A 13880-nucleotide genomic window follows, 5' to 3' on the forward strand; every position below is an offset into this window, starting at 1 on the left:
GAAAGGCTTGGATTCAACTGCCAACGGCCTCCGGCTTTTCCTGAGAATTCCCTCCCTCGAACCCGACTGGAGAAACCTCCACCTATCCGACCATTAATCCGGGACAAATAGGTCATACTACTTTTTTGACAGATCTTGTATAGATATGAAAATTAATTTTTTCGTTTGTTTGCTTCGAGACAAATCACGTCAAGGTGTAGGGGGTTTAATTTTTTTTGCGTGAAAATTCCGAATTTGACATAGGCTAGTTCCTATTTAAATATATTATTCTGGGAATTTTTGAGATGGAAAAACCATTGTTTTGGATGATGAACTTCAATGTTTTTTCTCATAGATGGCAACACAGGTTTTACTCAGAGTTGAAATTCCAGTTCATTAACTTCGATGAGGTCCAATGCTGATGCTGCCTGAGCTGACTTGATGGCCATCCGAACACCATGGCGGCTATGTTCCCCTTGGCAAGCGTGTCACTGGAATTCACTCACATCCGCACATTCTACTCCAAATATTGGAGAAAAATTAATGGTTAAAGGAATAGTAAGTAATTAGTGCAGATCGTAACGGACTTTATTTTACCTACCTTTGTTAGCTGATCAACTTCGATGATGAGGTAAGGCACGTGAAGCGTTATATTCATTCTTTATTTAATAAGTTTATATTCGAAGTCGAAATTAATACGTAGCAAAGGACAGCAATATGGGTATCAATTATTATCTTTTATATATATTTATTTATTTATTTATATATACACACATTTATACGTGTATGTGTGTGTGCATAATATAATAATTTTATATTTGATAATAAGATACATATATTGATTTTAAAGATAATACCTATTGACTCTGATTTCCAAAATCTAAATTTCACGTTTTCAAAACGTTAATTTGTTAACATCCCTAATTTATAGCAAACTAAATTTATGGGAAGGCATTCAAAGCGTTCAACGCTTGGTCCAAGAACTGTTAGCAGAGAGAAAAGAAAATTAAGATTTTGAAAAAGATTTATTAGATCAAAATTTAGAAATTAGATCACACGTATGAACTGTTATAACGATTGATATAAAGAAATAGTTTTAATTTAGTCTAGAAAAATTAGGGTTCAAAACTTAATTTTAACTCTATGGACACCCTTCAGGTACTTTATAATTTTTATTACAAATGTTATAATTAATGTATTGTGTATATGGCCTATATTTCACGAGTTTATTTTGTTTCCTTTATATCGGTAGGGGTTTACTCACCTAAGAAATACTGACCATAGTACCTCAAACACTCCTGTTGTCATTTATGAAATAAATAATGCTTTGAAGTGATTTACGTAGTATTTTTGACGTAAGAAATTGATTATGCTAATGAAATAGATGATCTCATTTTTGCATTTATGCAGGCCAGACAATGTCCTCAATCCACTCTATGTACGCCGAAACTTTCATGTACACGGACGGAGAATTTGCAAAGGAGCAAATCTTTCCAAATGATGTGATCCCCCATATTTGAAATTGGCATGCTCCAGTTCTAGCAACTTGTAGAGGTCCTCCAGAGTCTCCCTGAAAAAAGGATGGGCTTATATTGACAAAAGTTTTGTATTTACAGCTGTAAAATATATGCTTAACGAAACATAGTAAAATACCTTAAGATAGTTTTATTTGTATTATTGTGTCACTCATAAAGAATTTTGCGTCGATAAAATGGAGAAATAATTGATAAAAAGGAATAAATATGGATTGTTCAAACTTAACTCCCTAACCCCTACAACACTGACTTCCCGCCTTAGAATCTGCAGCATGAAAATGGAATATCTGAGTAGGAAAACATAATGGGTACAATCCCAAGATTCAAAAAATATAACTGCTAACTTTCGGGAATAATACCGTTCCTCAGCAAAAGATATTAATAACCGATCTACATGGTATTAATCCGTGAGTAAAAAAAAAAAGATCAATCATGTCTCCCCATTTGAAAAAAATTTATTATTTCAAATATACTTCAATGCACATTTTAGAAGCACGATATAGTCAATGATGGCAAAAATACAAATGTAGTGAATAAATGATCAAACCTCATCTCTACTTCATTTCTCTTCCTACCTGTCATCCCTTTCATCAAAAGACCCCTCCTTTTCCTTCACACATGTTCATACATTGAGATGCATGCTTCAAAATGTTGCCAGAAGATTTTGCTATCCAATGTTAAGGTGAATTTGGTCGCATGATTTTGAATAAAAAATTTAGAAAAACAAAATACCTCTCCCTTCTTTGAAAAAAACATCACTTCTCCAAATATACGCATGAAAATCCTTACCTAAGTTTATAAAACTACCGAAAAAGATAAATAGAGAACAGACACTTAGAAGAGTATCTCGTAATGTGATAAGTTAAAGAGGTAACTGGTCGGCGAGGAGTATTAATAGCGTCGAAGTTACCTGACACGTGTCCTTCCCACCACTCAGTATTCCGGCACACAGCATGGTGGAGTCGATGCCTCTTCTCAACTGATTAGTTTTTGTTATTACGTCCTCGAATGTCTGGTTGCACTTAGTTTCGTCAAAGACATCCAATTCCACTTTTAATAACTCCATGCTTGGATCCTCACCTGAAAGATATTTAACTACTTGTAGAGCATGCAACACGGACAAGCTGAAAGCCAATACTTCAGCGGAGCATTTTGAATCTGGAATGAATTTCGCAAATATCAACATTTACTCTGGCCTTCAATATATGATTTAATATTTGATAATTAAATCCAGCTTAATGATCAATATATGCCATTAAAATTACACGAACGTGCACCTTTAAGCTATAGATGAATGGTAATTTTCAAATAATCTTTGATAGGTTTTAAAGATGCTACCTTAAGATAAATTTGGCAATTTTCTTCAATATTTTTCTGATGGTAAGTTCTTGTATTAAAGTGAGGCCTGCTGTTTAGTGATTCAAAAATGACGTCTTCGTTTTAGTGCCCTATTTTGTTTCCAATAGCTTAAAAAGGCTTCTGAAAACTTATTTGCCTATAAGATCATTTCTTACCATGCCTGGCCTGAGTTTGTGTCCAATAAGGATAGCTCGCATGGGAGGTGGACTTACCCAAGTACTTTCTAGTTCTAGTCCCCAAATAATTCCTCTAATACGTGCTAGCGGGTTCTTTGGTTTCCGGTCGTGAGCGAGAAGTATAGAAGAATGTTTTTTTTAATGTGTCAAATTTTTCATATTGAATGCAAAAACTAGATCATATTCACACATATATGAATAAAATCTTAAAATTTTATTATTCATGCACATGTACATATATTTCTTCTTGGTTAGTATCATTTCAGGAGGCAATTGAGAAACATTAATAATGAAAATTCCTTCTGGTGGTAAATTTCTTTCATGATTACGTGTAGTATAGCCTGTATTTGGTATCCGTCATGAGTGAAGTTTAAATGGAAAGCTCAACAGTGGAATTATTAATTAGAACGCGGGTCTTTTTGTCATCACTCCATTTTGATATTCCTGATTCTCTACCTAATAACTAAAGAATTGAAAGTCACAACACGTTTTTTTCGCGATCCATGCCTAAAATTTGATGTTATTTTACTCCTCACATTTCACTCTGCATTTTATTCTCATCAAATTATACTAATCTCGCATACTTAAACCAGGAAATAGAAGAGGGGTTGGGAAATCGGTAACTATGACCTGCCAAATCTGGTTTTGGAACGTCATGGTTAATATGCAGTTTCCCGGGAGCGGATGCGGACTCATATCACAATTTAGTGAGGACGAAGTGTAAAAAGATAAAACAGGGAATACGAATTGAAAAATGGAGTGTGGAAGCATTAACTGGAACGACAATAAAGGAGTATAAGCAGATTGTAGGGAACAATATAAGTGTGTACAAGGAGCCAATTATTATAAAAGAAAAACGAGAATATATAAAAAAGGAACATCGATAGACACAAACAAAACAATAGACACTATTAATAGGAAATGCGCACGGAAACCATGGATTTTAAACGAAGTGATCAGAAAGAGAGACGGGAGAAGGAAACGAAATATTATAAACACAGTGCTAAAAGAAGGAAGTATAAAGAGTCCAAAGTTGAACTTAGGCGAAAAACAAATAGGGTGAAAGAAGTGTGTTTTGGGACGCAGTGCGAGAATATGGAAAATTTACAAACGAAGGGTCAAGTTGGTGAGCTGTACCTGAAGAAAGGCACTGTCAGAAAGTAAGAAGGAAAAATCCGTGCAAAGAATCAAATATATGTCAGTGCAATTATTAAATGAATTAGAGAAGATTGAGGAGAGATGTAATGAATATACAACGTATAGAGGAAATATAAGGCGGAGAAATTAGGCCACTAAGCTTAGACGTAGGAAGATAATATCACATAGATTAGCGTAGCTTAGGTCCAGACTTAATCGAAGGCGATATATAAAAGGTAAAGTAATGGGGAAAGGGAGCATTGAAGAAGGGCTTATTTTAGAGAAAATTGTCAGGTTGCATTCTGCGGTAGAAGCTAAGGAAATCTCGTTTTAATATTGTGTAGTGTGTATCTATCCAATACCTACCATAAACACGCAACACAAACATACATATATATGGATAATGGTTTTCTACAAATGTGTGGCTTGAATGATAGCGGTAGCCGAGGAAATATGATTGCAAGTGATGCAAATGCATGGCTACAGAAGAATGGCTGGAGTAAAATGAATTAATTACTTTGAAGAGTGTTTGAAGGGCTAATCCTGTGGACACATGAAGGAAGAGGTATATAAATGGACACATCCCGAAGCACGATAGCTTACTGAAATGATAAAAAAACTTAATTCAGAGAAAAATAATTGCAGAGGGAGGTCCTTTATAAACTAGAGAAGCGAAGTATTAAAAAAATACCGTGCTAGAATATTTTAGTCAATTCAAATTATAAGTCAATAAGGCAATGAAAAAACGGTATTAGTAAAGAAATCAATTAATCGACCCTCCTAACAGATATCCCGTAGTGAACGCTCCATGTGCGCCTGAACTAGAATATGTCTAGTCCTGTAGTCATACTTATCGAAGGCATATGTAGAAGAATGAAGAATGTAAACATACATAACGAAGGTCGTGTAGTTAAAATATTTGGCAAAAACAAATTTTAACACCTACAAATCAAGAATATGACTAAATATATTCTTCACAATGAAAAAATAAACCATGTATTGAAAAATATCTTATTTGTACATGCAAGTAAGCAGTTTTTTGCGCCAACTAATCGATAAGTATTTCAGTTATCTCCCTGTAATTGGTTTAAATTAAGATATATTTTGAAAAACCTTTCTGGAGGAATGTGCATGAAAATTATCAATTGCTGTTGTTGACCTTAAAATGACTTGAATTTGGATACTTGATGAAGTCGTCATTCGATGATACTTCACAGAAATATCATGACAATGGAAATATATCTATGACAAAATTATCACATTAAGCTGTATATATAGGCTAGAAAGGTGTGATTTAGCTTATCTAAAGGCTAGAAATCTTTAAAATAAAAAATTATAATAAAAAATATTCAGCTAAAATGTTGATTTCAAAGTGACATTTATGATTAAAATGGAAATATTTGGTGATAATACCGAATCCGACCCGTCCCCATCCTGTTGCAATGAATCTGCCGTACGATGGTGAATCGATCGTTTTCAAGCAAGCAGGATGTAATTCCTTGGTGATTAGAGGCTTGTGATTCCTTGTAAAAGCCGGCCCAATCTCTAAAAGAGCTACGTCGTCGTATTTTGCGGGAGGCCTGTAACCAGGATGACGGATTCTCCGAATGACCTCGTGGATCTGGCCGGCTTCTCCCAGGTACGACTCGTTCAATGCCAAATTCACCGTTCCAAGTAGAATCCACCTTGCCGGACCACTAAAAAAGAGAATTTTATTTAACACAAAATCCTTGCATAGCCAAAAAAAATGGTGACCGAAAAGAAAACACAGAAGAGTAGTGCAATTGGAGTGATCAGTTCAGCTCTACACAGTTCAACTAAGTAATTATTTTAATTCTTCCTGAGTAAATAAGGGCATAATTGAGTGAAAAACCTTCATTATATATTTTAATTAATTTTACTTGTAAGTATTTGAACTTAACTCTCTTAATTAAGTCTTAGAGCTGTAAGTTGGCTTTTATGTTTTGAGGAAAATAAGTTAGGATGGCTTTGTGTAGGTTTTCTATTGCCAGAATGAAAAACTCTGGTAATTGCGCAGCTCTTAGTATCACCGTGTGGAAGATGATGTTACCATAGCTCCAATCCGAGATCGACGGCGGCTTCTCCCAAGGCGGATGAGGCACAGGGTGGGATGTGAAAGCCCGCCGTGCCCATGGGACTGCACGTGATCTCCCGAATGTTAAAATTGGCTGGGTGACCTACCTCTTGAAATGCCCCAACGAAAGATAGTCGTCTCTCCGTAGATCAGACAATCGAAGGGACGTTTCTCGTGTCCCCCTTACGATGTAGGGACCTACAATGCATACCATGGGGTAGGATTCCCCAGGTGACTTAGGCAGTGGCACTTGTACGAACACCCGAAAGAGCGGGAACTCTCGCCCTTCCACCTTGCCTTCTCACCACCTTCAAGAGTCAGTCCCTTCCTAGCTTGTGTCCAAGCTAGTTACTTTTCCTATTTTCGATGGTTTTTGACAATATTTTCCCACTCTTTTCAACACTTTTTCATTCCTCACCCGGTATGTTCATTTTTCACTCACAATTCTCCTTCACATTCATATCCCAAACGCCTTCAGTTTCACAGCCATATAAAATAACACTCATTATAAAACGCCTGACTAGTCTTTTTCTCAACACAATATCATTTCTGCTACATAACACCTTTACCTTCCTGCCGAATGCTTCCTTAGCCATCGCTATCCTAATTTAAATTTTTTCTTCCCTCCTCCAGCATTTTGTTACCTCCGCACCCAGATACTTGCACCTCTCCACTTTTCCAGCTTTTCTCCTTCCATCCCAATGTTTATTTAATTATCTGCATACAACATCACGTTTATCATCAAGCTGTACTCCTCTTTCATACCATTCAGAAGTTGCATCTAACTGCAACTGCAACCATCTAACTCCATCTAACTGTTTTTATTCCTCGGCAAAAAGGATCATGTCATCAGCAAACCTGATGTACACAGTCCTTCTTCCTCCAATCGACACCTCTGCATCTTCTCTCCAGCACGTACTGGTCATGTCCTCCACATAAAGGTTGAAGAGAGCGGGGAGAGACAGCAATCCTGCGTAACTTTTCTCCTAATATCGAACCAACCCGTCATCTTTTCATCAACTCTAATTCACACCTCCTGATGTACAGGACCCCCTGTAAGTACAAATTTCCAATCAGTTTTCTTTCTCTCCAGTTCATACCATTTTCTTTTAGAATTTTCAAAAGTTTTTCTCATCGCCCATAGTTCAAAGTCTTCATCAAATCAACAAAACACACACAGAATCCTTTCCTATTCTCCAGGCATCGTTCTTCAATGATGTGCAGTCCTCTTATAGCATCTCTTGTGCCCATTCCCCTTCTAAAGTCGTACTATTTCACCATTTCGTTCTGCACCATGAATTTTTTCAGTCTTCCAAATCAGTAGTCTCAACAATAACTTTGCTGCATGAGTGCTGAAACTTAAACAGAAATATGTAGGCACTTGTAAAAATTGTCTGGAACGGAAAGGTTACATTACCCCTCAATTCACTTCCTCCCTCTGCATCGCCCTAATAAGGAAGTGGCTCTGCGCGCCATAAACTTATTTGATGATAACACTGAGTCGCATTTTTATAAAATTTGGAAGCGTCTACCAAACAAATGAATCTAGAGAGCTTTCTAGCCGAAATAAATTAAGTATGTGTCTTGAATAATAAACTATATATTTCTATTCTTTTTTGTTTTTACAAATCGAGTTCATATTCCCATTGCTTCATTTCTCGATAGAAGAGAATGTGAGCATGATTCACGATCCCTAAACAATGTATGCATCATTTTCATCCAATATATCTTGTGCATCATTTTTTTTCGGGTTGGAACGCATTCTCGTATTCTATATTATTTATGTGCGAAAAATTGTTTCAATAACGAGTGTTTCGCTTACTGGGAAAGATCGCGGAACGAATTATGCTCTTTGTACGAGATTCCACTATAGTAGTTAATAAGATCATCTTTTTGCACAACCTTGAGCTCATATCGTCTGGATGAAATGTTGTTATCACCTAAAATTATAATGTATGGATTACTTCCATTGTGATATTTCAATGGAAATGATCAATGATAAGGTTTACTTACGCTGATCCACCGCGAAGACAGTGTGCAGCTGTCAGGATGAAGTTCTCACTGATTAAAGTGCCTCCACACAGCCATTGAATATTGTTTCGTGCTCCATAACCTACAGCCGCCTGCAAGATTCAGCGATTAAACTGGCACGTGAGATGCAAGTTTTTAAATTTCAAACAAGCTTAAACAAGCTATGGTTAGTACTCGACAAATAAATAAATATTGATTATATTGAATAGTAACGAAAATATGGTTGGGAAGGTAATGGCGTCCGATAGGAGTGAAATCATAGCTACAAAATACTGGGCGGTAAGCCTTTGAAATTTTGATAAGAGACAACATTTTATTCATTCCATTTGAGATTTAATTGAATAATTTACTTAATTTTCAACGTCAAAGAGCTTTCATTTATAGTCACGTATCATCCATCAGATTTATAGAGCAATATAATCCTCAAATTTAATTTGAATGAATCAAAGAGGCTGGATCGATATATCAAGTAAATATGTAATTTTGAAACATTTTTAAATCAATAGAAAGCTCTATGAAATGACAATGAGCCCAGAGGTCGCGGGTTTGATTCCCTTCTAGGTGGGTTTTCTTCCACCGAGGGCTTGAGTGTTTATAATTGTATTTAAGTAGTAGTAGTAGTATTTAGGGGAGGCGACCGACAGCTGAGGTCATTTGCGCCACTAGGGATGGGCAGGAAAGGATGGAGGGTGGAGAGAAACCCGGCGTCGGCATTAGCCTACTCTTTACGAAAGGCGCCAAGGGGTCCGCAGCTTAACGTCCCATCCGACGGACGGCGTACTCACTTAAAGTGCCCTCCACAAAGTACCTCAAGTAGGGATCGAGATACCACTGAAAAATATTCAACAACACCGGGATTTGAACCCAGGCCCTCTGGGTGGGAAGCCAGTACGATAGCCACCGCAACATCTCGATCCCCAATTGTATTTAATTTATGTATAAGGGTTAGGTAGAAGAATAGACTATTAAGTCTCAATCTTGCCCCAAAAAAAGTCGTAAAAGAATAAATAATACGGAGATCATTCCCTATTGGTTCTTATAAATATTAACAAGGAAAATCCAAGATTTTAACACGCTCTTACGGCAATGGAGACTACCACCAGAAGAATTGAGGTGCTGAAATATATGTCATTCTCGCGAAAAACTGATATCATGCGCGGTATTATATAAGAGTTGTAATAGCTCCAACATAATCTACCCACCTTCGTTTAAAGGATAACCAGGAAGTTGTTTGAAAATGTGTATTACATTACTTTTCCTCATTCGTCAATTATACGTGATCTTAGGTAACACATTGACTCAGGCAGTCACTTCTCTGAGAAATACGATGTGATACTAAAATATCATCTGCTCAAGAAATTTTCTGCTCTCTCACGAATGTGCGTCAGGCATCAAATTCATACAAAAGTTATTGAGAGGAGCGAAAGAAATTTGATAATTTTAATCTTGAATTGGCGTCAGAAAGGGAAGGATGGGGGGCTGCAGTCAACCAATCTTAGGATTGAACGACCAATTATGATAATGATGATGATAATCTTAAAAAATATAATGGACCAAAAAGATATAACTAAAAAGGAGGAGATATTCTTTATCACGAAGTAAAGGTTTGCATGAACATTTTTTCAAAGAAAATTTAAGAAATAATAAATTAACCAAAAAAATATGCTCCCATTATACTGCAGTACTTCAGACGTACGTATGATAAAAAAATTATTGGGCGTTTTGTTTAAAAATCATGAATCGCCAATGTACCCAATTAATGCAGGTCAATTCTTATTTTTAATACAAGGGCGATTCGAAAATTAAGGTCTCCTATTTTTTTCATGAAAAATCAAATTTACTCTCAACTTTGCGTGCATCGTTGGAAAGGTTGGGCATTTAGCTATTTTTCTACATAGTTGCTTTGACGATCGGCCAGCTCCGACACCTCGTGCCGGAGCTGGTCGATGGGAAAGAAATTTCTGTAGAACCCTTTAATTGCATTTACTTTTTTGAAAATATCATGAATTAGTTCCACGATATTTCGTCTGATAACATTAAATATTTAACAACTTCAACGTTAAGACCTAAAATTCAGTTCCTACGAAGGATAAAACCTTACCATGTGAGGATATTCATTTGGTAGAGCAGGAACCCCTCCAGCAACTGCAGTCACATATGGACAGGGTTCGCTGTATTTCATACACCCTAAAATCCAAGAAATACTGCTTAAATCTCACTGAGAAATCAGAGTGCGATAATGCAGCCGTCATATTAACTTAAGTTTAAGACTGTAAATCATTCATACATGTGATAATTTCATTTAAACTTGATTACGAAAAGTATTCATAAAATAACATTAGAGAAAACCCTGATGGATAGTTATGCTAGACCTCAAAAAATGGTCGTTGCTGTAAGACGATGGCATTAACTTTTGATAATACGAGTAATACGAAGGCGGGAAGTAGTAGATGTAGGAGAAACCCAGTCCCAATGGGATGCTGAAAGCGGTAATAGAGGGGAAAATATTGGGAAAGTGAGGTAGAGTGATAAAAAGAGCATGCATTTGTGATGGAAAGATCGACGAATGGAATAAAGACGATAGAATCGACGAATGGAATATTTGTAACGTGCTGTAAAAAGCTTTTCCTGGTGTTTTCAGATAGGGGTCCTTCTATATAAATTAAAGTGTATAAAATTTCCTCCTTCCGTCATACAAAATCGTACCCAATTAAATCCTAAAGCATTATTGTAGAATATTTCAGAAATCTTTACGTTTTTTGAAGTGATATAGAATTTATACTTGCATTCTTCAGCTCTCTCTCCTGGTTGTCTGGAGGAAGGTGAGGTGGTCATTGGTGGCGGCTGAGGTGTTGACATCAGCCTTGAATTTCCGTCGGGGCAGCAAACAACGGGATGATTACCTTGAAAGCCACAGTTAGTTGGTCTAATACCCATCTTCAGGTTCATCAGGGCAATTTGACACTGACGAATCGGAGTGCACTTGCCTCTGATACCTCTTGAGTCTATGCAAGCCTGCCCTGAAACGTCGAAAGCAAAGTAGACATTGAAATGAAGCATTCCTCGCAAATATTATACGTACGTAAATGACTTATTTTTTAATCAACCTCAATTTATTTATACTCCTGATGGAACAATTATATTTTTTGTATTTTAAGTTTTATTATTTCAATTCTCGCGAAGCTACCGACATCCAACATGACGTTTTAGCTCTGAAATCTTAGTGAAATATTTTCCTTTGAAGCGGTGACTTGTGTATATATTAATATGCCAACGATTAACATATATACTCTAAGTAGGATGGCAGTTTCTTTCAGTGGTGCTTAGGCCAAACCATGAGGAATTTTCAGAATGCTCTGAAATGTTACGCCAGCGTTCAATCCCGCATTGTTGAATATAATACATATCTATGAAGGAAATCTGTTTGAAAAGAAGGCTATTTCAATAAATCTTTTTACTCAATTTCATATAATATCACTTAAGTATTCCTTCTTCTACCAATAATTGGCATTATGTAAAGCTTAGGTTTAGCAATTATATCTTTATATAGCAAACATATTAGGTATTTGATTTACGTTTGGTATTGATATTAGTTCAAACGCGTAATGAGAAGAGTTGAGGAAAAAAGGGAAAAAGGAAGGTAACGTTCAAGGTTCGTTGACCTGTATCTAGCCCCTTCTTTAACTATGATTTCTGCGGCTTGGCGAGAACAAAAACATTTACTGTAGGGTTTCCATTCGTTGAACGACTTTAAATTATAACTCTTTTATCAGTATTAGTAAAGTATTATATAGTCTCTCTCATTTTTTAAGGGTCATGAATGCACTTAGTAGGATAACTCAAGAGAAGAATATTTTAGCATAACACTGTTATAGAAATTGAAAATTGGAACATATTTAGTATCATTTTTTCCGTAAATGCTTTTGTACAAATTTATACTTATGTTTTTCACTCAAACCTTTAGTTGGAAAGTATATTTTGTTCAATCGCAAACGACTTCATGTTAAAACAGACGAATGCGTGTTCGCCAGATTACTTTAGATGGTTATTTTTTCTATCGATGATATTTCTACAGTTCGTATTTTCCTTAACTCAGTAAATATAGAGTTAAATAGTTAAATCGCATTTCACTTGCGTACTAAGCACTACGCCAATCTCCTAATGAAATATTAATGGATTGGATATCCGAATCCTAAAGAACTTTCTCTTAAACATATAAACAATATTCATTAAAAGATAAAGATAGACGATAGTCCAAAAATAAATGCAAACAAAAGAAAACTTTTCCAAATAATGTCCACCTGTAAAAAAGGACAAAGTATCAGTGATTACAGAACAAACTTGGTAATTCTATAATTTACCCCTTTATGTGTACCTAGTACAGTGATATTAACACATGATAATATTATTCTTTGGGAATTTAACCGTTGCAATTAGTATGCCATGATTTATTTGTATATTGATAGTAAAGCATTCCAGAAATACTAAGGAAGAAGGAGAAAGAGGGCGGTGGAAGTCGAATGAATTCAGCTCTCTCGATAAGATTCCCGAGGCAGTATAATGTGAGTAAGGAGATCTGAGAACGGGGGGCCACGATGGAGGGTCAGTTGGCAGTAAGTTAGATTTTATGCATCCATGTGGGTAGGATCTGGAACAAGATGACTTGAGCATGTGAATACTGATTCCCAGTGCATGAGGCGGCTCTCCTCGGCTTCTCCTTGGACCCTGGCGATCATAATTCTGAACTCGGTTGCCTTACAATATGTACATATACACTCACAAGCACGGACACGCAAATATAAATTCGTTTGTGTGTGCGCGCTCGTGCAAAAGCATTTAAAAGTGAAGGATATACATATTAATAAATAAATATATATAAAGGTATGTGTGCGTACATATGTATCTGTGTTCGTGTGTACGGCTTGGGTTGGTGAGGGTTAATGCCACTTACCTGGATATTTTTGTCCGGAGCATGCAGCGATTAGGGAAAATATACAGACGCCATAGATAAGATTCTTCTGTTGCCGAGTCATGCTGGGCTTCTTCACCGCGTGGTGGTCCGTTGCTTACTGCCGGAGGAATAATTTTCCTTTTTCCTCGTATCACGTGGCTGACAACTTCGCCAACTACCTGGGATTCCTCTCCGGTCGCCATTAGGCCTTCTCCGTCTTCCCAAGGTCAGGAGAAAGGTTGACGGTCGGGCGGTAGGGTATCAATTATCTGAAAGCGATTAACTAAGTTCTTTTAAATTGGTGCTACCTGGTATCAATTTAACACGATATATGTACTTCCCCAGACGCAAGCACAATCGTAATGGGATAAAACTAAATGACAATAACTATGTTTATTCCTTGCTGTTTTCAATTAACGGTGCACTGTAATTAGTAAAGTCATTTCATAATGAAGTAAAATTGTGTACTTGCTACAATATAACCGATTTCCTGCGTGATTTTGAATTATTTATTGATTGGTTTAATAGTTTGTACTTAATTCATGACTTTTAGTAAAAAGCTCACCGAGTATCTACGGCCAATGTACCAGAAATCGTTCCTCGGGTAAAAAATTTGT

The 13880-nt window shown here is 36.4% G+C and overlaps 1 protein-coding gene across 1 annotated transcript; it reads right to left on the reverse strand.

Moving 5' to 3' along the window:
• Positions 1-766: 766 nt before the first annotated feature.
• On the reverse strand, positions 767-13357 carry LOC139687841 (serine protease snk-like). Its single transcript, XM_071585157.1, has 7 exons — positions 13264-13357; positions 11099-11332; positions 10414-10499; positions 8295-8404; positions 5600-5883; positions 2425-2594; positions 767-1549 (listed from the first exon to the last, which is right to left on the reverse strand). The coding sequence occupies exons 1-7, from the start codon at positions 13343-13345 to the stop codon at positions 1382-1384; spliced, it is 1134 nt and encodes a 377-aa protein (XP_071441258.1). The 5' UTR covers positions 13346-13357; the 3' UTR covers positions 767-1381.
• Between the last annotated feature and the right edge of the window lie 523 nt (positions 13358-13880).

Source organism: Hetaerina americana, unplaced genomic scaffold (genome assembly GCF_022747635.1).
Source record: "Hetaerina americana unplaced genomic scaffold, ioHetAmer1.1.p SCAF_2, whole genome shotgun sequence".
NCBI classification, from domain to species: Eukaryota; Metazoa; Arthropoda; class Insecta; order Odonata; family Calopterygidae; genus Hetaerina; species Hetaerina americana.